The sequence below is a fragment of the Amblyomma mixtum genome, chromosome 5 (assembly GCF_055824585.1).
Source record: "Amblyomma mixtum isolate Tamu chromosome 5, ASM5582458v1, whole genome shotgun sequence".
Taxonomy (NCBI): Eukaryota; Metazoa; Arthropoda; class Arachnida; order Ixodida; family Ixodidae; genus Amblyomma; species Amblyomma mixtum.
In genome coordinates, this window is record NC_143016.1 from 195641489 (window position 1) to 195669214 (window position 27726).

At 50.0% G+C, this 27726-nt stretch overlaps 1 protein-coding gene across 1 annotated transcript in view; it reads right to left on the reverse strand.

Moving 5' to 3' along the window:
* The window catches only part of LOC149345347 (uncharacterized), a 99340-nt gene that overhangs the window by 37412 nt on the left and 34202 nt on the right, over positions 1-27726 (reverse strand). Inside the window, exon 2 of the mRNA XM_089546597.1 lies at positions 25592-26404. Within this exon, the coding sequence (XP_089402723.1) occupies positions 25592-26404 (813 nt within the window). The remainder of the gene's footprint in view (positions 1-25591; positions 26405-27726) is intronic.

Here is a 27726-nt window from a genome sequence, read left to right on the forward strand (position 1 = left end):
TGATGACTTGGGCAACGTTTTCGTATTAGAAAAACTTATCGCTCTACTGTTGCAAACACGAAGTGAACGCTGACTTGAACAGTTATGGTACATACATGTTACTATGAACTGGAAATTGCAACTGAAAACGAGTTTGTACGCATTGAGTTTTGTAGATGTTATGTTGACAGGATACTACCCTTTTATATTGCTTTATTATCGAAGATCTGATCGTGGCCTTTTACAAAATCTCGTATGCTCAGATGCTATACGTCTTTGTGTCTTAGGCACAGAGCAGTCTGTAATAAGGTCACTTGTTTTATTAAACCTTCCTTAGTAGTATCCCGTAGCATGTGGTTGTTTGAGCATTACCGGCGGCGGCAAGGTCACTATTCGTATTTGCTCATTTTCCCGTACCTCCTGCAGGTTTACCTTTGTGTCAGCGCTTGCCTGTATGTTTCAACGGTTCTGCGTAGGTTTCCCCTCTCCATCGCCTGTTATAAAATGCAGCCGCAATTTCAATGGGAACATGCACAGCTATCTACAGCGGTCCTATGCCAATTATGCACAGCAGGCGGCTAGCTTACTCTCTGCCCAGCCGCTTCTTACTGTGCCACTTGCTAACTTAGCTCGCTAACTTCTTACTCGCTAACCAAAGTTTGAGCTTGTGTTGTATTTTTCAACACCTAACAGACATTTATAAAAAATTAGAACTGCTGTCTTTTTATGTGAGGAAAACTCCAACAACACAATTCTGTCACAACACATTGCTCGCAAACTTGGGTGCCGGAAAACAGCTCCCAAACACGAAGCTTTCAATGTACCTTAAACTGTATCTCTTGATCATCAGGAGTACTAGCCGGCCCCATTCGTACATCAGCATCTTGCAATTCAGCACGTCAGACGAGGCGTGATATAAATCGTATTTGGATTCGAATAGTGTTATCATGGGAATGCGCAGGCCGGATTGGTAGGGTCGAATTTGTAACGTTAAATTTTGAACGCTCAGTATATATGCCTGTCAGCCGCTAAAATAAAGTGCTATAAGAAGCTGAACACTTGTGTTTGTCTATTATCTTGTGTTCCGTGCATCGTATTCTCGCGCCGCAGTTACTGACTGCGGAAGCAGCGTACGTAATGGTCTGGCCTGCATTGCATGCAGGTGTCTTAATTGGCAAGACGACAAAATTGGGGTCTTTCTTAATTAGATTCCCTAAAGAAGAAACATTTGTGGTACGGCGTCTGCAATGACTGTTTAATGTTTTTCTTTCGACTTTCCCGCCGAACCTCTGGTTGGAATCGGTTCCATTGCCCTTATATGGTATAAATCAGTCACACTTTCCAACACGCTTGGGAAGCATGGACAATACATGTATACTTGATACTATCTTTCGATATCGTTTCTGTATTGGTGTTAGGTGCCGCTTGCCAAAATATATATCGGAGTATTGGTATCGAAACTACATTTTTAGTGTTTCCTTTATTTTAAGGATACTCGATACTAAAAAAGAAAACAAAACATGTGTGCCGCATATGTTGGGGCTGCCTGAGAGTCAGATTTGGGACTGGCGGCGCCCGCTCAGCCGCCGGCGCACAGAAATAAGGGAAGAATTGGGAAGAGACGGGGTCAGTGCCGCTGGTGCCCTCAGTACTTTTTATTCCTACGTTTCTTGTTTTGCATACGGATGGCATATATACTGCGCTTCTGCGCACTCGGTGACAGAAGGGACAAAGAGAAAGGCTCACCGTTATGGTAGAACGGTGTTGATTGGTGTAAAAACTGGCACATGATTCTTAACCCTAATAAATGTAAATCAATGACTTTTAGCCGCACGCATGTTATTTCTAACTTCATATACTCTATAAATAATACCTCTCTATCAAGGGTTACGTCGTACAAACACTTTGGAATTCAGTTCACACCAAATCTTTCATGGTCTTCTCATATTTCTGCAGTCTGCAACAAGGAATCGAGGACATTTGGTTTCATACGCCGGAACCTTCGGAACTCACCTAGCTCCGTTCGAAAACTTGCATACTTTACATTTGTTCGCCCACAGCTGGAATTTATCTCACCTATATGGTCTCCCCATCAAAAATATCTCATAGATATGCTCAAGTCCATTCAAAGCAGAGCTGCCCGGTACATTTTTAGCAATTATAGTCCCCTCGCAAGTGTATCCCAGCTTAAAAACCTTAATGACATACAGATACTTGAAATTCGTCGCTCCATTTCACTTCTGTGTTTGTTCCATAAATATTGCCGCACTTAGTTTAGACATCACTCTACCGGCGCCCCCGTGCGGTCTTTCTTCGACCTTTGTCGCGCGCCGGACTTCGTCCTCTTCTGCTCGGTGCTAGGGCCTGCCGGCTGCGCTCTGCCCAGTGTGCTCGCCAGGTACTGTTCTGCCAGGAATAGAACGTCCTACCGGCGTCCGTGACATTTTTGGTGGAGGTGCTGGGTACGATCTATGTACGAAGAGGTCCCAGGAACCTCCAGCGCTCAGCCACACCCCCTGGACACGACACCTGTCCACAAGTCAAGCCGCCGCTTAAAAGGCTTAGCCCCCGAGTACAATCCCCTCACCGCGCCATCCCGCAAGATGACCTCTACGGTGGCCAGCCAGACCTTCCAGCAATCTGTCAGTTCGCCACCATTGCTTCTTCATTCGCCTCGTACTCCCGCGTCATTTCATGGTGACAAGTTTGAAGATGTGGAGGACTGGTTGGACGGGTATGACAGGGTCTCTGAATTTAATCTGTGGGACGAGGACCGCAAGCTACGGAACGTCTACTTTGCCCTCCAGGACGCCGCCAAGACGTGGTTCGAAAACCACGAGTCCGCCATCCACACCTGGCAAGACTTCCGGCGCCAGTTGCTGGATACGTTCAGCAGCAACGAACGGAGGGAGCGTGCTGAATTGGCCCTGCAATCGAGAGCGCAGCAGCCAAACGAGAGCGTGGCGATGTTCGTGGAGGATATGACCCGGCTTTTCAACCGCGCTGATCCTTCGATGTCGGAAGCCAAGAAGGTGCGTCACTTGATGCGGGGCGTGAAGGAGCAATTGTTCGCTGGGCTCGTGCGCGATCCTCCGGCTACAGTCGCCGATTTTGCAAAGGAAGCGGCAGGCATGGAGCGCGCCCTGCAGCAGCGGTTTGCGCACTACGGCCGTCCGTCAAACATCACTGCTGTGGAGTGCCGCATGCCGAGGTCCGGGGATGAGAACACCTCCCTCCGAGAGCTCATCAGGAGCATCGTTCGCGAAGAGCTGCAGAAGCTTCGCTCTGTGGAGCAGCCTCCTAGTGTCACCGCCATCTCGGAGGCTGTCCGTGACGAGATACGCCGCACGGTGCAGCCCACTCCACCTCCGCAACCGCCAGCGCCCTATGTGATGACATACCGCGAGGCATTGCGAAGTCCTGCGCCACCACCGCCGGCGTTCTACTCTCCTGCCCCTACCGCGCCGTCCCACCGATTCCCGCATACGACAGCGCTGCCAGACGACCGCCCACCCGTCACGAAGGCAAACATGTGGCGAACGCCGAACAACAGGCCCCTGTGCTTCCACTGCGGCGAAGCAGGCCACATCCGTCGTTACTGCCCGTACCGCCGGATTGGCCTGCGCGGCTTTTCGCCAGACGCACCCCTGCCACGCTATGGTGAACGACCCCGCGAGATCGATCAGTACCTAGCGGCCAACGTCCCACCTGCACCCACTGCCCAACGTCAGTCCAGGTCACCGTCGCCTCTATTGACTCTATTGACCAATCCGTTTTCTCGGCTCGGCAGCGCCATCTACGGAGGTTTCTGCGCTGAACGGGACGAAAAACGGCGGCGCGTTAAAGGCCACCTTCATAAAATACGGCACGGCAACATGCTTGTCTGCCCCTACAACACACTGTGCATACAGGCTTCCTTCATTTGCTTGGCATGGCCGCATCGCAAGGCTCTTTCGGACCGACATAAGCAGCAAGATTTGGTTCGCCTATAAAAAAATTCTGTCCATTTTATTCTTGGTTGTTTTCCTTCTAGTCGTTAACTCACACGTCTGTTAAACACATTTCCGGGGAAATAAATGTTTATCTTCCCAAGTGCACGGAGCTTGCACCTTTTAGCGCTGGGCTAAGGCAGAGACAACCGGTAAGCACTGCTGTAATAAACAAAAAGCATCTGAATCAGTTTCAAGCTTATTCGTACGTAGTTAAGAGCTCCGAGAATATTCGCCCTAAAAAAGATTTTGCTTGGCTGCTTATAAAATTGATCGTTTCAACGTCACCAGGGCTTGATTCTAATGCAAAATCATAAACGAAACCACCTGCGCTGACAGTGGAGCTTCAACAAATCCACGCGGCTGGATACCTTTAAACCCTTTCATATACAGTTCGCTATATCAAATGCACTAAAAATTCCACAAAACCCGGAAAATATTGCTAACTTTGCAAATGATATTACCAGAGTTTTAATATCCATTTCGACTCAACGCAACCTGTCGGCCGTCCAACGCTCCTTAGATGACGTTGGCGCAGACTGCATCTTGCTCGAACTCCTCCCTCGTAAAAGGGGCGACCAAAGCCTCTTCATTCTTAACCTTTGTAGCTCTCCAAAAGACAGAAGACGCGACTTCACTCCCTTCTTTCCTGTGCCAACAAGCTCGCGCACCGTTCAGATCTCGTGATTGTAGGAGATTTCAATGCCCACCACCCCGTTTGGGATTACCGCACCGCCAACCAAAAGGGTAACAATCTATGGTTACGAGCACAGGAACTGGGCTTCACCCTTGTTACTCGCCCTCACGCTCCCACAGCGTGTCTGTTGACACTTCACCTGATCTAACTTTTTGCAAAAACGTGCGGATCGATCGGTGGCTCAACACTGGGGATACGAGGGGCGTTCAATAAAGATTTCCCCTGACTCACTTCTACTTATTGCAGGATGCTGAAACTGCGCATGTGTAATGACTTAAGTCCCTATAGGTCACATGCTAATATGCAACTTTTAACTAATAACAGTCTTCATTTCACAGGTGCTTAAGTGGTGTGAGGTGTGATAATGGATGCAGTGGAATACAAAGCAGTCATCAAGTTCCTGTACTTGAAAGGTCGCACTCCAAGGGAAATTTTGGATGAGACAAAACAGTTTATGGGGAGGATTCCCCATCATATGGTGTAGTAAAGAACTGGCATCGTCAATTCAAATGTGGTCGGACTTTGGTGGAAACAGCTCCGATTGCAGGGCGACCTCACTCCATTATCGATGAACACACCATCCAGCAAGTAGAGGCCGCCATTTTAGAAATTCGCCGCGTAACCGCTCGAGACCTAGCCCAAAATATCAAGATTAGTGTGGGGTCCGTGGAAAAAATCATTCAGAACCATCTTCGCATGCGTAAGGTATGCTCTCGCTGGGTTCCCCGGCTGCTCACACCTTTCCGAAAGCAGGAACGAGTCGAATGCTCCCAGGCTCTTTTGACTATGTGCCATGGAAACCAGGAGGACTTTTTCAACAGACTGATTGCACAGTATGAAAGCTGAGTCTATTACTATGATCTGGAGACTAGTGTCCAGTCGGTGCAATCGAAGCACTTGGACTCACCGTCTACAAAGAAGGCACGCGCCCAGCCCTCGGCGGGCAAGGTCATGCTCAAAGTCTTTTAGGACCAGCACGGAGTAGTCTTGATGGATTTCCTAGCAAATGGTGCCACGATTACTGGGGCATACTATGCTTCACTGCGGCGGAAATTGCGGGAGTCCATCAAAAGCAAGAGACGTGGCATGCTCACCAAAGGTGTCCGCCTTCTGAAAGACAATGCCTCAGTTCACAACTCTCATGTTGCCCAGATGGAAGCACGCTGTTGCGGCTTTGAAATTCTACCCATCCCCCTTATTCACCCGACCTCGCACCATCGGACTGCCTCCTCTTTCGAACAATGAAGTCATATTTGAAGGGCAAGCATTTTCCAGATGATGAGACTCTGATTTCCGAAGTCACAACATGGCTTTTGGAGCTACGTGTTGACTTCTACAAGCAAGGTGTTTACAGATGCATAAAAAAATGGGAGAAGTGTGTGTCCCTGGGTGGCACCTATGTACAGAAGGACTAATAAATCTGCAAAGTTTCGTTGCTCTCCGTCCAAAGGAAGTGGGTCAGGGAAATCTTTATTGAACGACCCTCGTAGCCTCGGCAGCGACCACTATCTCCTCGCGACCACCCTCAGCACGTCCCCGTTCCGTCGGAAAGGTCGCTCGACCCTAATCACGGATTAGGACAAGTTTCGTTCCCTACGTTCTCAGAACGCCCCTACCCGGATTAATAACCTGCACGAGTGGAACTCCAACCTCCAGGCAGATGTCTCTGCTACTACTAAAGGATCACCTACCACGGCTGATCAGTCCAATAAAGACAGCCGTCTCCTCCACCTATGGCAGGCCTGCAAAAGCATGAAAAACCACTGGAAGACACAGCGCCACAATAGAACGCTTCGGCGTCGAATAGCTGAGGTAGACAAACAGATGGAGGCGCACACTATCGCACAGACTGCCCAGCAATGGGGTCAAGTTTGTGACAACATCCGTGGCCAGCTCGGGCTATCCCGCACCTGGCACCTTCTCGATACCTTTTAGACCCGAACGATTGCAAAACATCCCAACGAGACAGCATTTCCCGCGTAATCCATGAACACCCTGGCTCAGACTAGGATCTTCTCGATTAACTTCGTGTCCCTTATCTTAATACTACTTTCCCGGACCTTCTCTCCCCCCCCCCCCCCTCACATGGATGGTGCCAACCCTGCCCTAGATGCGGAGATTTCGGAGGCTGAGGTAAGTTTCGCTCTCACTCAGCTCTGCCCTAACTCTGCCCCGGGACCGGACGGCATTTCCAACAAAACTCTCCGTAATTTAGATGACCCGTCCATTGAGGCCCTCACTGCCTTTATGAATGATTGCTGGAGAGAGGGTGAATCCCCGCAGCATGGAAACATGCACGCGTGACTTTCATACCGAAGCCAGGCAAACAACTAGCTCTCGAACACCTCCGCCCCATCTCCCTCACTTCCTGTGCTGGGAAACTGATGGAGCACGTCCTTCTCAACCGTCTTAATCATTATGTTGAAGATGACCACCTCCTACCTCGCACCATGATTGCCTTGCGCTCAAATCTCTCTACGTAAGGCATTATGCTCCAGCTCTCTCTCGAGAGATACTGTGCCCCTCTACCAGATCGGGCACAAAGGCTATTCTAGGGCTTGATCTAACTAAAGCATTTAACAGCGTCTCGCACCGAGCTATTCTCGCTAACCTCTCCCTACTAAATGCTGGTCACCGTACCTACGAGTATATACGCACCTTCCTCTCTGGTCGTACAGCTGAACTTAGCTTTGGCTCTCTCCTCTCAGACCCTATAACCCTCGGTAGCAATGGCACTCCTCAGGGATCCGTTCTATCCCCCTTTCTTTTCAATGTCGCCTTGCTCACGCTACCTTATAAATTAGACGCTATCCCCCGGCTACCCCATACCTCATACGCAGACGACACTCTGGGTTTCAACAGGCAACGATGCTGAGGCTGAATCCGCACTTCAACAAGCGGTGGATGTCATTGGGCGCCATGTGGACGGAGCCGACCTCTTGTGCTCCCCTCACAAATCCGAGCTGCTGCTCATCCGAGGTCAACCCGGCCTCCACGGCCATCCTTCCATCTGCATTACTGCTAGCAACCAACCCATACGCGAAGTATCCACCATTAGGATATTGGGGGTTCTCATCCAGAACAATCGGAATAACACCGACACTCTGGCTAAACTCAGTCTCTGTCTCGCAGACCATTCGTCTAATTCGTCGCATTGCTAATAAACATAGAGGCATGCGAGAGGCTGACCTCCGACGTCTTGTTCAAGCGTTTGCTATCAGTCGCGTCACATATACCCTCCCTTACCTCTACCTTAGCTGCCAGGAACGGGACCACGTCGACTGCCTTATTAGACAGGCATACAATGCGGCTCTTCATCTCCCCCACCGCACGCCCACGTAGAAGATACTGGCATTAGGGGTCTACAATACTGTGACGGAGCTCTCGGAAGCTCATCTCACTTCTCAGTACGAGCGTCTCACCCACACCTCCACGGGCCGTCACATACTCGCAAGCTTGTCGTAAGCTTCGAAACGACCGTCGCCGACAAGGCCCAGCTTCCGTACCATATCCACAGTAACCTTATCGTTACCCCTCTCTCTAAAACATGCACCCAGAGTATCATGTCGCTCGCCGCAAGGACACGGCTAAGTCTCTGCACAAAAGTATTTAACAGATCGGACAGCGGTCTACGCTGACGCCGCCGAATACGCCGACCGCGAAGCTTTTTCGCTCGCGGTTGTAAACTACTGTGGACGGCCGCTGGTTGCGTGCTCCATTCCCGTCAGATCACCTGAAGAGTAGAAGAACGGCAGATTGGGCGAGTTGGTGTTCTATGGTGACAAGTACATATAAACAGCGCTAAACAACAGGACGAGATAGAGGAGAAGACAAACACGGCGCCGTGTTTGTCTACTCCTCTATCTCGTCCTGTTGTTTAGCGCTGTTTATATGTACTTGTCACCTGAAGAGGCCGAGGAGGCGGCCATAGCCTTTGTGATGGTCTTCACCTCTGCAGAAACCATCTTCAGCGACTCTAAATCTGCGATTCGTAATTTCACCAAAGGCCGGGTCTCCCCTGTCACCCTATCTCTCATCCACAACACCAACCTCCAACTCCGCCCGATCCAATTGATCTGGGTCTCTGCGCACTCATCCCATCCAGGGAACGAGGCGGCCCACAAATATGCCCGAGGATTCGTTAACCGGGATGTGGTCTCGCCCGTCTTGCGGACGGCGAGAGATCGTATGGTTACATTTCATAAATTAACCATGCACTATCACATAGGTAGACATGTATACCCCCCCCCCGCACGTAGTTCTCTCACCAAAATACCCTGGGTTCTACTGGTCTTCCTGACAACTATGTGTCCAACATGCCACTCTATTCCACATACTCTGGGCTTGCCCTCGGGACTCCCCTTCTCACGGTTTGCAGCTCTCGAATCCAGACCAGTGGGAGGCTGCAGTGCTCAGTTCCGACTCGGCCACACAGATCCAGGTTGTGACAAGAGCCCTAGAAGTCGCCGAACGCCACGGGCTCATGGCCACTTGATGGGGTATTGTCGTGTCCGGTCGCTGTGTTGAATGCAGCGAAAGACGCACACGGTACTTTAAGACTTCGTTTATTTAAAGCCGATGAGGGTGCGACCAGCGTCGACCGAGGCAGGAGCCGAACTGGCCGCCCGAAGAAAGGAGGGAGCGGAGAAGCGTCCACGGGAGGGAGTGGCTTCCCAGAACAGGAGGAGGGTGCGGGGGCGCACCGTGGGGGGGCATCTGGCGACAGCGTGCGACGAGGGGCAAGCGGTCGTTAGGAGGAGGATGCGGGTGGTCGTTAGGAGGAGGATGCGAGTGGTCGTTAGGAGGAGGGTGCGGGGGCGCACACACACAAAAGCAATAAGGGGACACAACACTTCCTTCCCCCTTAGAAAGTTGCCTGGTATCGTGCAGGGGGTCGGCGCTCACGCGTGGAGGCGCGCTGGCTTTGTGCGCTCGGGGAAGAAACACTTGTAGGCTGGCTGTTGTTCGCTGTGTCTCCTGGGTCTGTCCTGGGCGAAGTCTCTTCTTCCGGGAAAAGGTGCCAGGCTATGTGGGAAGATGGTGCACGTGTTCTCTCCGCTGGCGAACAGCTCTCAGACGGCGTCGTAAATCTACGCAGCTGGTTGAGATGTCGGCGTGCTACTGTGCCATGTATGTTGACGAGCCAAGAGCGCAGGCCTATGCGTCTGACAATTGTAGCTTCCTCCCAGCGTGGCTTTTTCAGAAACTGTCGGGCGAGGACGCGCTGCCCCTCATTAAGCGTGCCGCAGCGCGGAATTGCTTTTTCTTCCCGGAACGTCTCTGCTTTTGGCTCGGGGAGGATGGCTGTGAGCTGGGTTCGCATTTCACGCTCGAACATCATTTTCGAGGGGGTCTCGCCTGTTGTGCTCTGAACCGTCGTGTGCTGCTTGAAGAGAAAGCGCGCAAGGCGGCGCTGCAGCGAGCCTGTCTGATCTCTTTCAAGGGCGCGTTTTAGCTCGGCTACGTAGCGCTCGGCTTGTCCGTTTGTCGCTGGGTGGTAGGGGGCCGATGTAACTGATGAGATCCCGTTGTCGCGATAAAACTTGAGGATCTCCGCAGACACAAACGGTGTTCCGTTGTCCGACACTACCTTGCGCGGCAGGCCGAACGTTGCAAATAGTGATCAGAGGTTGTCAATGACTGCTGCCGAAGTCGTCTGTCCCATTTGCCTTATCTCAAGCCACTTTGTGTAGGCATCTACGACCACAAGGAAAGTGCAGCCCTCAATTGGTCCTGCAAAATCAATGTGCAGTGTGTGCCATGGTGTGTCTGGCTTTTCCCATTCTGGGACAGGGGCTTTCGGCGGGGCGCTCCGGCTGCTCTGGCAAGGCTTGCATTCTCGCACCACTGTTTCGATGTCGTTGTCAATGCCAGGCCACCACATGTAGCTTCTGGCACACTTTTTCATTGCAACGATGCCCCGATGTCCGGCGTGGATGAGAGACATAGCTTGTGCGCGTAGTTCTCTCGGCATCACAACTCGGGACCCAAATATGATGCAGCCGCGATGGGTGCTCAACTCTGTAGCTCGCCTGCGGTAAGCGTCGAAGTTGTCCCCTTTGAGTTTATGCACGTTGCCTTGTTGAACAGCTGTGTAAACTAGCCGGAGAGCTGCGCACTTCTGCGTAGATGCTGCAACTGTGCCTGCTGTAAGCGGAGGTTCTGGCAGTGCTTCGAACATCAGAACGTCTCCTGGTGGAAATGGCTCGTCAACAGTTGCGTCTAGTGGCAGACGGCTTAGCGCATCGGCGTTTTGATGTTTACCAACCATGTTCTGGCTCGGCGTCTGGTGTATGCCGCATATCATCACGCCTAGTGGAGAAAACCAGTTTCTCCCTAGAAGGCTTGATCCTGTGCCCTTCACAACAAGCAGAGGTAGCGTATGGGTCTGGCCGTTGTAGTTAACCTGCACGTTGGCAGAGCCCAATAGTGGCAGATTCTGTCCTGACCACGTTCGCAGGTGCGTGTCGTCTTGTTGCAGGGCGGGTGCGTCAGATGGCCATGAAGTTCGGAACGTGTCCTCACTGATCAGAGTACAGGCTGCGCCGGAGTCCACCTCGAACTTAATCAGCTGGTGATGTACGCTTACTTCTGTAAAAATCTTCGGTCGCGTGCCGAGATTCATGGTGTTCAGGTCGTACAACACAGGTGGTGTTGCTGATGTTGTTCCATGGAGATCAGATAGCGGCGTATTCTCTGAGGCGTTGACGCTGTGATTAGGCTGGGAAGGTGACTTTATCTTGGCAAATCTCCGTTTCGTAATGCATGCTCTTTCGATATGCCCTCGCTTGTGGCAAAAATTACACGTGGCTGACTGGAATCGACATCCCTGGGGGTTGTGTTGGTCGTCACACCGCCAGCAGCGTTGTGCCTTTTTGACCGATTTTACAACAACAGAAGGCTTGCGCACCTGGTTGCTTGTCTGGTGTACCGGCTCGGTGTTCCGGCGAATCCCTCTCTGCTGGTGACCGGCGCTCTCCGCTCGAACGGCGATGTCGTAAGCTTTGCTGAATGTGAGGTCCTTCTCAGCGAACAGGCGCTGCTGCAGTGACTCGTCACTCAGTCCGCACACAAATCTGTCGCGTAACATCACGTCCAAGGGAAGCATGGTGGTGTTAGCAGAAGAAGCTGCGTCTCCCTCCTGCCCGGTAGCTGTTGTCGACAGCGTTCCAAAATTGCAGTCGGCAGCAAGCTTCTTGAGCGCGGCTACGTAGGCGCTCACAGTTTCTCCTCCCAGTTGATCTCGTCGTTGGAAGCGAGCCCGGCTGTAGACCTCGGATGGCCTTGGGTCGTAGTGCTTTTGCAGCGCTTTTACGATGTCGTCGTAAGACACTGCCGCTGGTGTGCTTGGCTGAATAAGGGCGCAGACAGTATCGTAGGTCTGCTCCCCGCACAGCGTCAGCAGGTTGGCCCTCTTCAAGGCTGGGTCTGTGATGTTGTTAGCTTCAAAGTAGAACTGAAGGCGTCCAACCCACGATGACCACGATGAGCCGTTGAATTCTGGTATCTGATTGGGAAACCCTCGCGTAGCCATGGCTTGTCAATAGCGTTGCGTAGCGCGGGTCGAATCCACTTTCTCGTCGCCACTGTCGTGTCCGGTCGCTGTGTTGAATGCAGCGAAAGACGCACACGGTACTTTAAGACTTCGTTTATTTAAAGCCGATGAGGGTGCGACCAGCGTCGACCGAGGCAGGAGCCGAACTGGCCGCCCGAAGAAAGGAGGGAGCGGAGAAGCGTCCACGGGAGGGAGTGGCTTCCCAGAACAGGAGGAGGGTGCGGGGGCGCACCGTGGGGGGGCATCTGGCGACAGCGTGCGACGAGGGGCAAGCGGTCGTTAGGAGGAGGATGCGGGTGGTCGTTAGGAGGAGGATGCGAGTGGTCGTTAGGAGGAGGGTGCGGGGGCGCACACACACAAAAGCAATAAGGGGACACAACAGGTATAAAACCACACTATCTGCTACATTTGTCGACAGAAATAATGTTTATCCTCCTCCTCCATAATACTGGCAATTTTAATGGTGTATCGGAGTATTGACGATGCGGTATCGAATATTTACGTGGGAAATAATTTTAGTATGGTGTCTTGCATCTGTTTCGGTAATACAATTCTTTGAGGGTAACCGAATCAGCGTCGAAGGTAACTTTAAGGCGATGGCCTTTCATGGCTCACTCATGACCCGCCAGCGTGTCCGTGCGTCCGCGGCTTCTGTCAATCATCAGTTTGATAGTTGAAGGAATTGGTGAGCGCTAAAAAACACGGAAAAAGGGACGAACACACAGGACGAAGCGCTTTCTAACAACTGTTTAATTTCAAAAGGAACATGACTATATACACACATTTGACGTCATATCACGCACAGGAGAGGGAGGAACGCACGCGCTGACAAGAATGAAGGAAAAAAGGAAAACAGGTAAAACCTACGGGCGCTTACAACAGCCGAAGATTATTGTTCTTGAGATAGGTTAATTCAGTTCCCCCCTAACATCACCGAAGGGGAGCTGACGCATTGCTTATCTGGAGCAACGTGCATTGCGAAAGCTTCGATAATTTCCCGTTCCCGTCTGTTTCTAGCCCTACCTATAACCTTGGTGTTTTTTAGCAGTGGTATGCATTTACAATGTGCACAATGAGGTGCCAGATTCCCGGATTTTGCAATTTGTTCACATAATCATTCGTGTTCCCGGAGCCTCTTGTTAAGGCATCTGCCCGTTTCCCAACAAAAGTTCGTTGGCAGCTGAGCGGAATGCTGTAAATGACGTTTTCGTCACACTTTACATAGGTGTTTTCGTGTATAATGTTGCACCTAGGTTTCTTTTTGTGGTCTTCAGTCTCATTGACCTTTTTACACATTACAATGAGCTTATTGGGAGCTGAGAAAACCACCTGGACTCCGTACTTGTTGGCTGTCCTCCTTATTCTGTGGGAGATATTGTGAACACACGGCATCACGGCAGGGCGTCCTTCGTAGCTCGTTTTCTTAGTTTTGTGGGACCCAGTAAATTCTCTTAGTAAGCTTTCAGCAGTACAGCAAAGTAACTGCTACGGGTAACCGCTCTCCTTCAATCGGGAGACCTGTTGGTCTACGCTGTGAATTATCGAGTGGGGGCAAGATTTTTTTATAGGTAGTTTCGCAAGACGTAGCTACAGCTCGCTTTACAATTTTGGAATGACCGGAGTCAAACCGCAACAGCGGTTTTTCTGCTCTAGGCTTGTAAGCCCAGCAAGTGTGATTGTCGCTGCAGGTCATCAGCATGTCTAGGAATCTAATCTGACTGTCCATTGGGGTTTCAGAAGTGAACTGGAGGCCAGGAAAAGCCATCTTCCATTCATTAAGAATGCTTTCCACGTTTATAGAATCAAATGGGCTGTTGGGAAGGCAAAGCAAGTAATCATCAACGTACCTAAAGCAAGTTAAGATATTATGCGCTTTTAGGGTGCTCGATATATTCCGATTACCCTGTGCCAAGAAAATGTCGGAAAACACAGGCGCCAAACAAGATCCAATACTTATGCCTCCCTTTTGCAAAAACAATTCACCTTCAAATTCTACGTACAAGGAGCATAGGTAGCATTCAATCAATTCGAGAAAGCAGTTGACATTCATCCCACAGTGGTTTTGAAACCTGACAATTCCAAAGTGTTCAATACTTTCTTCCACAGCTTTCAAGGCGGCGCTCCGTGGAATGCTATAGTACATGTCCACCACATCAATTGAAATGCACAGCACCGGGGGGCTTGATTTAAAAAAAAATATGATTTCCTCAGATCCTTTAACCATAAATGGGTCCCGAATCGGGAGGATCGAAAGATGGGCTCTTAGGAACTGAGACAAGCAGCGTTGCCATGTTCCTCGGTTTTCAACGATGACCCTGAACGGCATGCCTTCTTTGTGCGTCTTGATTGTGAAGAAATGCTTTAGACAGGTCGCCTTGCACTCTGTAATCTGCTACTTCAGCTTTTCATTGCCACAGGAGCCGCACTTCAAAGCCACACTGTTGCTAAGTTTGGCAAACTTCGTTTTGCTGATATTTGCGGGATCAAAGTTCTTTTTTAGTCCTTCCAACGCTTTACTCTGATACACGCCTTTGTCAATGACCACGAACCGGCCTGTCTTGTCGGAGGTCATCAAGCAGAGGCTGTTGTTTCTCAGATAGGTGATGGTATCCTTTGGCTTGTTGTCCCGTGACTTCAGATGGTTAACCTCTTTGATGCCACACACTGCTTCCATAATGCATGCGGCTCTTTCCTTATCTGGCAATCTGTCTGCAATTCCATGAATCCTAGCAAGGTTCTCAGCCGGCCCGGGCTTCGGTTGGAGTGCAAATTTTGGTCCTTTGTCTAGCATGTTGCTAACTTGCTCAGGCAGCATGCATCCCGAAAGATTGATTGCTCCGTGATCATTAGACATAAATTTCTTTGATTTTTTTGGAAGGCTAGCAAAATTACTTGTATTTCAAACTAGCCCCAGTAGTAGCTCTTTTGACAGTTTGATAGACTGGTTAATGGCTACTGGAAAAGTCTGTGATGTAGTTAATAGTGCAGTAGTAGATGTATGAACAATAGTTAATGATAATTAGTTAATTACTATAGTAGCTAGTTAATTAGTTAATGATAATTATATATTTAGCTAATGATACTTAGTTATTCTTCGTACAAAAGTTAGCGCAAAACACGACACTCACAAGAAAGGTGGACAGGACAACGCGCGGACAGGAGCGCGTTGTCCTGTCCACCTTTCTTGTGAGTGTCGTGTTTTGCGCTAACTTTTGTACGAAGAATAATGCACCAACTAGCCCAGCAACAAGTGGTACTTCAAGTCAAGTCAAGTGAACTTTATTCCAGACATGTAAAGAAAATAACATGGCTGAGGAGGAGGGAAAAAAAGCACTTGAGCACTTGTAAAAAAAGTACTTGAGTACTTAGTTAAATAGTTATCTTAACGATGCCCCGTAAACGCGCAAACCCACTCAGCGCGCACTGCGCGTGCGCAGTGCCCCTAGGCGCAATCATCAGGTGGCTTAACAACGCCGCATGCGCAATGGCATCACAAGATTGCGCAATGGTCCTACCACCCAGAGAGCTCTGCTCAGTTGCAGCGTTTGAAGAGACTGAAGGAAGGGAAAACTTTATTTACACTAATGGTTTTTCCTGCGGTTTGGGGGCATCTTCAGAGACGTCTTGGTTCTACCCCCAGGAGCCTTCTCTGTCGAAGTCGTCCGCCTCTAATCAGTGATCGGTTGTCCTCAGTCAGTCATGGGCAGTATCGAAGATACATGTATCTTCGATACTATCTTTCGATACATTTTGTGTATCGGTATTAGGTATCGCGTGCTGAAAACTAGAGTATCGGAGTATCGGTATCGAAAATACATTTTTGGTGTATCGTGTATTTTACGATACTCGATACAAAAAAAAAAACTGTAAAAGCGCTTGCTCAGGCGGTAGTACAAGACGGGCGGCAGCACCTTCGCTGCTTTTTAGCTAACTCCCAAGCTACCACTTCTGGATCAGCGTTTCTCGGAGTTAGGAATGGATTCACCCGCAGGTTTGACCATCTTTTGAAGATGAAACCGAGTGCAGAAGAGGCAACAGCTGCTGCTGTTCTACACCCCTATTTCAAGTTGCGGTGGTTGCCAGCAGAAATGGAAGACTTCCGCCGTCATGCTCAGAAGCTTACAGACGAAGCTGTTGTCGACTATGTCAGCACAACACAAGCCGCGCATTCTTTCGCACGCGAGGCAGTGGGATCATCGGCGCCAGCAGCATCAAATGCGTCAGCTGACGCATTCTTTTCATTTGAAGAGACAAGCGGTATAACCAGCCGTAGCTCTCAGAAGGCGTTAGTGAAGCTTCAGTTTCTCAATTATTTACAAGATCCTCGAGTTGATGTGGCTATGCTTCATTCTTATCCACTAAAATGAGGCGCCTTCGTCAAGTATAATACTGCGACGTGCTCGTCTGCTCCTGTAGAGAGGCTTTTTTCATTTGCCTCCCTTATAGCGCGCCCACATCGCGGGGCTCTTTCGGACCGGCGGTTCGAGCAAATGATGTTACTTAAGACCTTCAAGTAAACGTAACGAATACCTTTAGCCTAATAAAAACGTTCAGCCATTTTACTTGTTATTGTTTTAATTCCAGCTTTTCAAGAATAGTTTCAGCTTCAGAAGTTTGTTATCGCAGTACAGGCAAACTAACTGTTCGGTTCGCAAGCGCACGGAGCTTGCATCATTTAGTTTGATCAAAGGCACAGGCCATCGGGTAAGTACTCTATAGTATCGAACCGAAAACAGAAAACGTTTCAGGTTTATTCATATAGCCAAGTGCTCACAGATTGGTTCGTATGAGGAACTTTGGGCTAAATGATTTTTCGCTAGGCTGTTTACGGAAGCGATCACTTCAACATATACCCGGTGTCCCAGCTAAATGTAACCAAACTTTTAAAAAAAGGCGAAGTGTCCTATTCATGTAGTGAAACCAACTCAGGGTTGTTCACAGTCACGTGGCCTAGTCTTGAGTATTTTTTTCGCGCTTAAAAGTTAATTCATTAGTTCAGTTTATTAGCTACCTTTTTAATTATTAACTTTAGGAAGAAAGTGTCAATGCAAAAGTTTTAGATCACCTCGAAAAACCGCTAGTAGCGCTGTTTCCGTCATGTTACGTTTTACGTAGCTTCATTTATTGGCCTTAAAAGAAAGTTATCACGTGACCTGCTGCTCGCTCACTTCTCTTCCCCAATGTGCACCCAAAGTCTCATCGAGGAGAGGACTTCAGAAAAAACGGATTTTATTCTTTAAAGGGAAACTGCATAGGTTTTAGAAATCAACGAGCTTAAGAGGGTCGAATGTGTGAAACCTGCAGGTAAAGCATGCGAAGTCTTTTTGGGCTAGCACTTGAAATAGTGAAGTAATCGCCGATTAAAATCCGGACGCCATTCCAGCTTCTCCGCAGCGCACAACGCCAAGTGGGGGGCGCATGATGACGTCATCGAAGGTATGGGTACATCTCCAACGCACAAACGCGTGCTTTGAAGGAAAAAAACCAACGCCACCGAAGGCGAACCCTGCCGAGAGTTGTTTGGCAGCGTCTAACGCGTCAGGGCAGGGTGTGGCTGACGACAGCGGTAATTTGAAATCATACCTTCCATGACGTCACGCTGAGTTTCCCTGCACTTCTCCGGTGCATTGAGGAGAAGCGCAAAATTCAATCGTCGATTACGTCACTATTTTAAATGCTAGTGAAAAAACACTTGGCATGCTTTACCTGCAGCCTATAAAGATCTGTATCCTTGAATGTCGCGAAATTCTCAAAAAAGTGCTGCAGTTGCCCTTTAAGGCGCGTCTTGGCACGTTGAAGTGGCACAGTTGTCATGTGGAAGCTTTTTCTTATTGGGCGGGGTATGGTTAAAGGCCGGTAAAAAAACTACTTTACGTAAAGATTACTTTGCTGCAAATGTCTCAGTAAGCTGTTTCTCGAAGCGATCTACAACTTTTCCATTGACACTTTGTTCCTGAAGTCAATAAATAAAAAGTTAGTTAATTAAGCTTAACTAAATAGTCAACCTTGAAGAATGAAAAAATACTGCGGACTAGGTCACGCGACTCTAAACAACCCTCATTTGGTTTCAGACGGCTAGGACACCCCGTGTTTTTGAAAACCATGGTTACATTTAGCTGGGACACCTGGTATATGGCTTTAGTGCAAATTAAAGTTCTAACAAGGCCAACTGCGCAGACAGCGGAGCTTCAACAGATCCATGCGGTCGGATTCATTTATAAGTCCTTTCAGGAAAAGTGCTCCATAGAAATACACTAAAGGTTACAGAAACCACGCGTACATTTCCTAAGTTCTCCAATTATATTACCCGAATTATTAGACAGTGATTTCAGTTATGTAAACTTCGTTAGTCGTAATATAACCTGTATTATATTTGATATTTTAGTGATGTATCGAAGTATCGAAGATACAGTATCGAGTATCTGTATCGAAAATTGATTTCGGTACTGTATCTTGTATCTGTATCGGAGATACAATTTTCAAAGGTATCGAGTATCGTATCGAAGATACTATTTTGAAGTATCTTGCCCAGCCCTGTCCTCAGTCCAGGGCTCCGCTGGCCACTGCCGCCCGTTGAGCTCGCTGTACCAGACCTTGTTGGTCTTCGCAGCGGTCGCTGGACAGCAGAGTCTCCCACTTCTCCGCACTCGGGTTTTGTATTTTGGGGACCACGTGTATATTTTGGCAGGCCCATGTGATGTGGTATAGAGTAGGTTTTTCGTCGCACCAGGGAAATTTGTCCGTGTATATCGTAGGGTGCATTTTGTTTAGTATATGTAGGTTTGGGAAAGAGCCTGTTTGTAATTGTGTACAAGTGACAGCTCCCTCTCTGCTGAGAGATTTCTGCGGTGGGGGATATCGCATCCTTCTGCCTCTGTAGTTTTGTAGTGTGGCCGAATATTCCATGGGTGCTGGCGCGAGTTCCGCGGTCTCGTCGGATGCTCGGAAAGTAATGTATCCTCGAGCTATCCTGTCGGCCTCTTGGTTCCCTGCCACACCCGTGTGCCCCGGTACCCACACAATTTTGTGTGGGATTTGTCGTTTTGTTCTTCCTGGTTTTTAATTCTGTCGCTCGCTGCGAGGAGTATACGGAGCGCGTGACAACCTATCCTGCCATTCATGTAATTTCGGCAGGCTGTTTGAGAGTCCGTGAGTATTGTTAGTGACCGCCCGGTTCTATAGCCCTCCGCCACCGCTAGAGCAACGGCTACTTTCTCGGACTCTGCAGCTGTGCAGCCTCGGAGAGACCGGCTGGTCATTTCGCGTAAAGACGAATCGACCACCGCCGCTACAGCGATTTTGGTATCTCCTCCTCTCCAAGACGCGTCTGTATACACGGTCGTGGCTTGAGGAGCGTATGTTTTCTCAATGAATTCGGCCCTCGCTTCTCTTCTGCCTCGATGGAGGTTGGGATCCATGTTTTTTGGTATTGGAGCTACCTGAGGGTCTTGCGAAGCTCGTCGGGGATCGTTGCCGTCCTCGACATTTCTCGCATCTGCTCGCGGTATCCGAGCCTCTGCAGGAGCGCTCTTCCAGTCGTTGTTTGCAACAGCCTGAGTTTTTGCGACTCAAGCTGCGCCTCTGGTAGCTCCTCAAAGGTGTTATGTAATCCCAGGGCCATGAGTTTTTCTGTAGACGTGTAGCGTGGTAGTCGGAGCACTGTCTTATACGCTTTGCGTAGCAGGGCATCCGCTTGTTGTATTTAGTTTTTGTTGAGGCACTGGTAGGGTAGGCTGTAGGTGATGCGACTAACTACTAGGCTTCTGACTAGTTTTAGTGTCCTCTTCACGCATGCCATGTCGCCTGTTGGTGATGCGGGTGATCATGCGTGCGACTTGTAGCGTTGTTGCTTTCAGTAGGGTTATAAAGTGTGAGTACTGCGCTGGTTGGATTGAACCCACATGCCCAAAATTCTTATTGTTGTCTTTTCGGGTATGGGCGTCTTTTCTAGGTAGACGTTGAGTTTTAGGTCCTCGTTGGTTGGGACAGTCCGGTTTTGCTTGCCTCTCCAGACTCTCAGCAGTTCAGATTTCTCGGTCGAGCATGCGAGTCCTCTTTCTGCGAGGTATTGCTCTACACAAGAGGCCGCTTGCTGTAGCCTTTCTTCCTTCTCTCCGAGACAGCCCGTGTCTGTCCAGACTGTTATATCGTCAGCATACATTGCATGCCTGATGCCTTCGATGTTCTCTAGTTTTCAAGCTAGGCCTATCATAGCTATGTTGAAGAGTAGGGGTGAGATAACTGACCCTTGGGGTGTTCCCCTGTTTGGAGTGCGAATTTTGTCCGATCGAAGGTCTCCTATGCCGATGGTGGCAGTTCTATCGGACAGGAAGGCTTTGTCGAAGCCGAAGATTCTGCGTCCGCAATCCAGGTTGTCTAGGCCCGTAAGGATCGCTTCGTGGCTGACGTTATCGAATGCCCCCTTGATGTCCAGGGCCATTATGACATTTTCTCCCGCCCGAGGTACGTTTTGCAGGACATCTGCTTGTATTTAGAGGAGAACGTCCTGCGTCGAGAGCTTCGCTCTGAAGCCGAACATGGTATGTGGTACACAGCCGTTATCTTCCATGTAATTTTGCAGTCTTAAATTTACAACCCGTTCGTAAAGCTTGCCAAGGCACGACGTGAGTGATATGGGCCGGAGGGTTTCAATTTGTAGCTTTTTACCAGGTTTAGGTATCATTATTACTTCGGCGTGTTTCCAATCTTCGGGAACCGTCTCCGCCTCCCAATGTTTGTTAACAAAGCTGACGAGCTCTTGTATGAGGTCGTCGCTCAGGTTGCGGATTAGGGCGTTGTCGGCTGCCGTGTTTCTGGTGGTGTTTCTTATGGCCGCGTAAACCTCTTCCACAGTTATGGGGCGGTCGAGTTTCTCGTTTTCGGCTCCTCGATACGTTCCTTGGTATCGCGGGGGATTGTGATCGCCGAAACATTTTTCTCGTGCCTTCTCCAGTAGGGCGATGTCTGATCCCTCGAAGGAGTGGATGAACCTGTGGATGGCTTTATTGTTTTCTGATTTTATTTTGGTAGGATCGATTAGTGCTCTTAAGAGATTCCAGGTTCTGGCCGTGCCTAGAGTTCCCCTTAGCGAGTCGCTGAGTTGTTCCCAATTTTGTTTCGCGAGTTGCATCGCGTATTCTTCCGCCTTTGCCGTAATTTCTGCTATCTTTAGTTTTAGTTTCATGTTGTGTTTTTGCTTCCGCCATCTTTTGGTGAGACTGCGTCTCGCTTCCCATAGTCTGAGGAGGTGGGCGTCTACTTCGGGCGTTGCTGTCGTTCTCCTTAGACTTTTTGTGCATCGTTGTCGTGTTTCTCTCAGCATGCCGCTCCATTCCTCCAGTGATTGGATACCGCCTTCAGATTTGTTGCAAGCCCCGCGGAACGCGTTCCAGTCAGTGATTTTCGCCTGTCCAATCTGGCGTCTTATGGTGTCGGATGCTATTCGTGTCCGGAGGATAAAGTGATCACTGCCTAGATTTTCCATCATGTTTTCCCACTGTGACTCCCTGCACTTCCTTACGAATGTGAGGTCCGGGCATGTGTCCGTGCTCACGCTATTCCCGATCTCGTGGGGGTCGCAGGATCTGTGATTAGACTGCAGCCAAAATATTCCGCTACTTCCACTAATGTTCTCCCCTTGATGTCTTGTTTCTGGTATCCCCAACTCCTGTCCATGGCGTTGAAATCTCCTACGATGATGAGTGGATTTTCTTTGGTCAGCTTGTGCGCTCCATAAAACAGTTCGAAGAGTTTGGCTTTTCTTTGTCTCGGCGGGCTGTACACGTTCAGTAAGAACGTGCTGCTTCCCCTTCGCTTTTTCGGAATGAGTTCAACAAGCGCGTGTTCAATGTCGGTGTCGGCGATGGTATCGTGCCTGATGGCGGTAATGGTTTTGCTGACTAGGACGGCCGCTTTACCTTCGTTTTGACTCTCGTAAACCTCGTACCCTTGTAAGGTCGGCTTGATTCCGGTCTCTTGGAGCGCAATTACATCAGGAGGTGTCAGTTGTGTGTTTATATATTGTTTTAAAAGGGCCTGCTTTTTGCGGTAGCCTCTGCAGTTCCATTGCCAAATATCTAAGTGTTCTTGCCGATACGTACTGATCATGTTTACGCGTTACTGTTGTTGCCTTGTTCGTTTGCGAAAGCTGTTAGCGCTGGACGGTTGTACGCCCTTTCCCTAATGTTTTCGGTATGTTTTTGTTTTCTAAAAGCGCTTTTGTTCTCTGAGATCTGCGCTTGGAATTGTACTTGCATCTGTTGCATTTGCGATTGGATTTGCTGCATCATATCCTGCATCATCTGCTGCATCATCTGTTGCATTCGTGTTTCAAGGTCTCCTTCGTTCGATGCCTGTGGTTGTCGTTTCGGAAGGGCTCTAGTCGTGTCGAGTTCCCGCTGTTGTTCCTTTAGTGTTTTTGTGAGTTCCTCAACTTTGCGTTCGAGCTCGTTTTGATTGATTCGAGCCAGTTCTAGCTCGCGTCTGAGCGCATCGCTGTTCGCGTCCTTCGGTTTTGTGACGCGACTGTCTTTGTTGTTTGTGTTGTTTATGTCACTACCCTTTCCTACCGAGTGCGAAGCAGTGGTAGAAGCCCAGCTCACCTTGCTGCCGCTTGTCTGGGAAAGCTTCTTCTTTTTCTTTTTGTCTTGTTTCTCCCCCTCCTGTGGGCCTGCTGGTGGTAGAGGCGGGAAGGAGTTGGACCTCGATCGGCTCCTCGATGTCTCTCCCTCTGAGCTTTGCCATCGCTTGGGTGGTCGCCCGCGTTGGTTGCTCCGTCCTCTTCCTCCTGTGGGTTTTGGCCTCGCTTTTTTCAATCTCTCTTGGCACTCCTTGGATCCGGTCCGGTGTGCCTCGCCACAGATTATGCACTTGGGCGCGCACTCGTGGTCGTCGGGCGGGTTCGAAATTCAGCACAGTCCGCACACAATAATGTTCGGTGTGGGGCACACGTCGGAGCGGTGTCCTTGCTGAAAGCAGACGTAACAAACTTGCCTAGTGGGGCGGTACTGGTAGCATGGTACTTCTCCGTAATATATGACAAATTTCGGCAAGACTGGGCCGTCGAACGTGAGCACTGCCGTCTTGGATTTTCCGAGCATCCTTGCCTGAAGTATGGTCACTACTTGAGTTCTGACTCGTAAGTGCGCTTTGAGTTCTTCAAGAGGGGTACCTGGGTCTACACCGTGGATCACGCCGCGCAGGACGTCTTCCGGTGCTGCCACGTAAGCGTGTACATCATAAGTCTTTCCGTCGAATTTGAGACGGGTAATGTGCCGCACTAGCTGAGCCGTTTGCTCGTGCGGGGTGCTAACGATAATGATATTGGATCCAGTGCAAAGCCTTACAAGTAGGTCCTCGTCCTTGCATTGCCGGCCGCACGCCATGACAATGGCGCGCGCTACTTGGTGGGTGGTGAGAGACTGAAGACAACGCCTACCGAGAGGATCCAGAATGGTGACGCGGACAATAACAAAGTATGGTTCGTGTCTGGACTTGCTCTTTCAGGCGCATCCTTCAACGCTTGCTTTGGAGTACATCTCCAACCATTATAGAGTCACAAAGGAATGGTTGGAGATGTAGACCCCAAACGTTGTCTTCCAATAGATACGTGTCAATAAAGACGCAGTCTTGAAACACGTCTCGTTCCAGACAGCATCGAGAGTCGCCAAACGATCTTCAACACTTGCCAAGCAGAGGGCAGCGACAGAGGCGGTTAAAGGCTTTCACTTCTGCGCACTTTAGATCGTCAAAATGCTCCCCTGATTTTTTTTCATGTATCGTACAAAGCCCTGCCTTCTAGAATGTTCTAGTATCTTCCACTGAATTATCTTATGGGTTATGCTAATCCGCCCCCACTAATCAACCTAACCTGAATTCACCTACTAATCCACCTTAATTCATTTCTTGGTGTGGGCCTAGTTCGAAAATCGTGAGAGCCTTTACAATTTTTGGTGCGCTACGATTCGTCCACTGGTGGTGACGCTTTTTTAATGACGTTGCGACCCTCTCGACCAATCAGTGAATTTCTTGTGAGACGACAACCTAATCGCTATCGCATTAAAGGTATCCCCGTAGCGCACTGCATACGCACCGGACAAAACGAAGTGACTGCAACATCAGCCCAGTGTGATATATTGCGTGCCGCTTAGCTGAACCCGGGCGAAAAAATCATGATATAGGCTGTTCTGTGCACGTCCCTCACTGCATGGTCCACGTCCTGCAACTGAAATCTTACGACTTCTGCTAACAGACTCCGGGTGCGGATCATTTTGAGGCGAAAAGCTTCACTAGGCTCGTCAACACCGCGCTTCGCGTGAGCCGGAGCCCAGATTTGCCACTTCTGTGCATGCGCGAAACCGAGTGACGTCACGCACGGCGCAGGTGGCCGCTGCCGCCGAAAGAAAAATAAAAAAGACATGACAGAAATAAAATATCACGAATAAAAAAATGCATGAAAGACAAAGAGTGCGCCAGGAAACTCATATCTCGGTGGACACTCGAACCGCGTCGTAAGGGAAGGAAAATGAAAAGAAAATTGGTTTTAAGGGAAGGAAACGATGCCTGTCTCTATCTCATATCTCGGTGGTTAGCCGAACCGGGCCGTAAGGGCCTCAAGGAAAATGAAAGAAATGGAAGTTAGCAAAAACAGGATGGAAGAGTGGTGGATCAGAAGCAGTACGGTGGCTTAGTTCAAGAAGCGTGGTTCAAGAAAATGGTGAATTTCAAGTCGAATTCGTAACACAGACAAAAAGCCGAGGCTGTTGGCAACTGCCACCAACCCGTTCCAAAGGGGCCGCTCCCATCCGTCCGTCCATACCACTCCATCGCATTCCATCCTTTGCAATGCATCCATCCATCTAACACGGAGCCCGGACAGCCTCTACGCTTGTGTAAGCTGCGGGAAGAGACCAGCTCGCCACGGCAGTTGCCCAGCTCGCGACACTCCCAGCGCGAAGGGAGCTACGGATGCGGAGCAAGAGTATTTTTCGAGGTATCAACGAGACTCCGATGTGCTGCTGGTAGCGGAAGCAGTGCATAACACTAGCTTCAGGTAAACTTGATAGCCGCGCCTACCCTCGAGACAGACGAAGTAGTAACTGTTTTAAACCACAGCCATGTCATTTCGCCCGATTCGTGGCGCTCCAGCTTGGCATACACGAGGCGCCACAAAAGCAGCGAGCCTTTCACCTGCGAGTGTTATTTACCAGTTGTGCACTTTACAGTACGTGTGCGGCCCAGCAACAATGCCACAGCACTGAGCTGCGGCTGAGTTTCGCGATTTTTGCGATCTGGTGTAAACATTGCGCAATATTCAGCACTGTGTCTGCACGCTCGCCCGATCTTTGTGGGCCTCTGCTACAAGATGCGTACCTGCGGGTCGCGTGGCACGAGCGCCCTCTGGTCGAGGTAAGTAGGCTTCCTTGTCGGAATGACCGGCCTCTCGGCAAACATCGACGCTGCGGCCATGGAAGTCAGGTAGGACGTGGCGGCCGCGCTGTCGCCGCCCGTGGGCGCCGCTTCCGAGTAGCTGTCGGCCGTGGAGCTCTCGGTCAGGTACTCCTCCTCGGTGTATGTGCGCGACATGTGCCGGAGCACGGGCGCCGACGCAGTGTACGTCGACATGGGAAGAAGGAGCGGCGAGGCCAGGGTTTGCGCCATCACGGGCTGGAAACCACCACCGCCTACGTTTCCGTAGTAGTCGTACACAATGTACTGCGGGGGAGACACATGGGGGGCCGCCTCGGGGACGAACTGCGGTTGCGGCTGCTCCAAGAACACGGGAGCATAGTCCTCCTCGACCAGCGCCGTGGACTGCTCCTCGACTTGCACCGCGTCGAGCGTGTCCTCGTACGCCCACTCGGACCTGGCGCAGACGGTGGGAGCCTGCCACAGTGGCAGGGCGGGCTCCAGGATGTCTGGCTGGTAGGCCGCTGGAACCTCGTAGTCGCTGCCCTGCACGACTGCCTGCGCCACCGAGCTGCACAGAGGCGGCGTCGATGCTGGGTAGGTGGGCACCATGTACGTGGCGCAAGAAACGGTGCTCGGCTGCGACACGACTGTTGTCACGCCCTCCACGACGCTGGGCACCGGCCGCGCGGCCACGATGGCGGGCGCCGACAGCCGGCCCGTGACCGTCAGCATGTCTTCCGCCAGCAGCGGCTGAGCCTCCACTGCTGGCAGCACCTGGGCAGCCGGCAGTCGATGTTTAGGGGACACTGGAGCCGTAGGGAAAAGCTGGGAACAGCTTAAACACGTCGTGGAATTTGCGACAGCATTAGAGGGCACAAGCGCCGGAAATCAAGGGCCGCGAGGGTATGTAGGGATGCTGTGCTGCAGTTCAGCGCATCCAGTGACGGAACAGCATTGTGGTCTGTGCGCTTCTGCCATTTCAGTTTATTTGTTGAATCATGCGTTAAAGCAGTATGCAGCAAAGAATGGTACAGGGAGGCCTCCTTAAAGGGACAGTGAGGAGAGCTCTGTTCATATTTTTTTAAAGCAAAATCCGATAGTTCGGCATTTCATGGCTTTGTTGCCACTTGGCCGGCAGCGAAAGATGCATTCATTTCTAAGAAATTTGGATTCGAAGTTGAAAAAGTTTTTCCCGCCGCTCTGATTCAAACTTGGGATGCTCTTGATTCAAACTTGGGACGACACAGGAATAAGTGACATGAAACATGACGTGCACATGACGTAACGCAGACTCCGTGATTTCTAATGGCCAGCAGTGCGGCCTAGCAGCAGCCGAAAAGCAAGCTACCGCCGGCCGCACATTGAAGGCATCTATCGGCTATTGCGGTCGTCGCTACCGTCGCTTCGTTTACGTTTGCACCGGCGTTTTGCCAGCGTTACGATGGATCCCGCTCTCGAAGTCGTCAACGAAGTTCTCGCAAATAGACACCTTTAGCATAACGTGTACCTTGTTACCGTTAGCGGAATACCGGGAGCCTGCCTACCGCCAGCGAGCAGGCACTGATTGGTCCCGATGCTGCAGGCGTGCGCGTAGCTACCGAGTACGTGGCGCCATCTGGCGACGTCAAGGAGATTTGCGCATGCATTGGCTGCGCCTCAGTGATTCGTGGCTCTTGTGTTGCTAGAACCATTGGTTCTAGCAACACTGTTTTGTCCTATGACGTCATCAGGATTGTACTTGCGAATTTGGCCTGTGGCGGCGATACCTGTATTTTGGTTCTTGCTCTTTTCTACGTTACAAGAGCTTTGTTGTCAGTATGAGTGGCGTTTTTGGAATCAGGAGCTGGTATTCTGTCGATAAAAGCCAACTTCAATTTCTCCTCAGTGTCCCTTTAAACCAAGCCGGTTATGTAAAATTGCAAATTACAGGAGCAGTGTATCAAGCCATCATGGTAAATAAGAAAATTAGAATCGCAATGTACGGAAAGAGAATGAATTCAGAGGCAACATGAATAATACAAAATTTGCGCAGTCTAGGATAGGCATCTAACCGAGAAAAAAATAATAAAATAAACAACGCACTATTTCAATTTCAG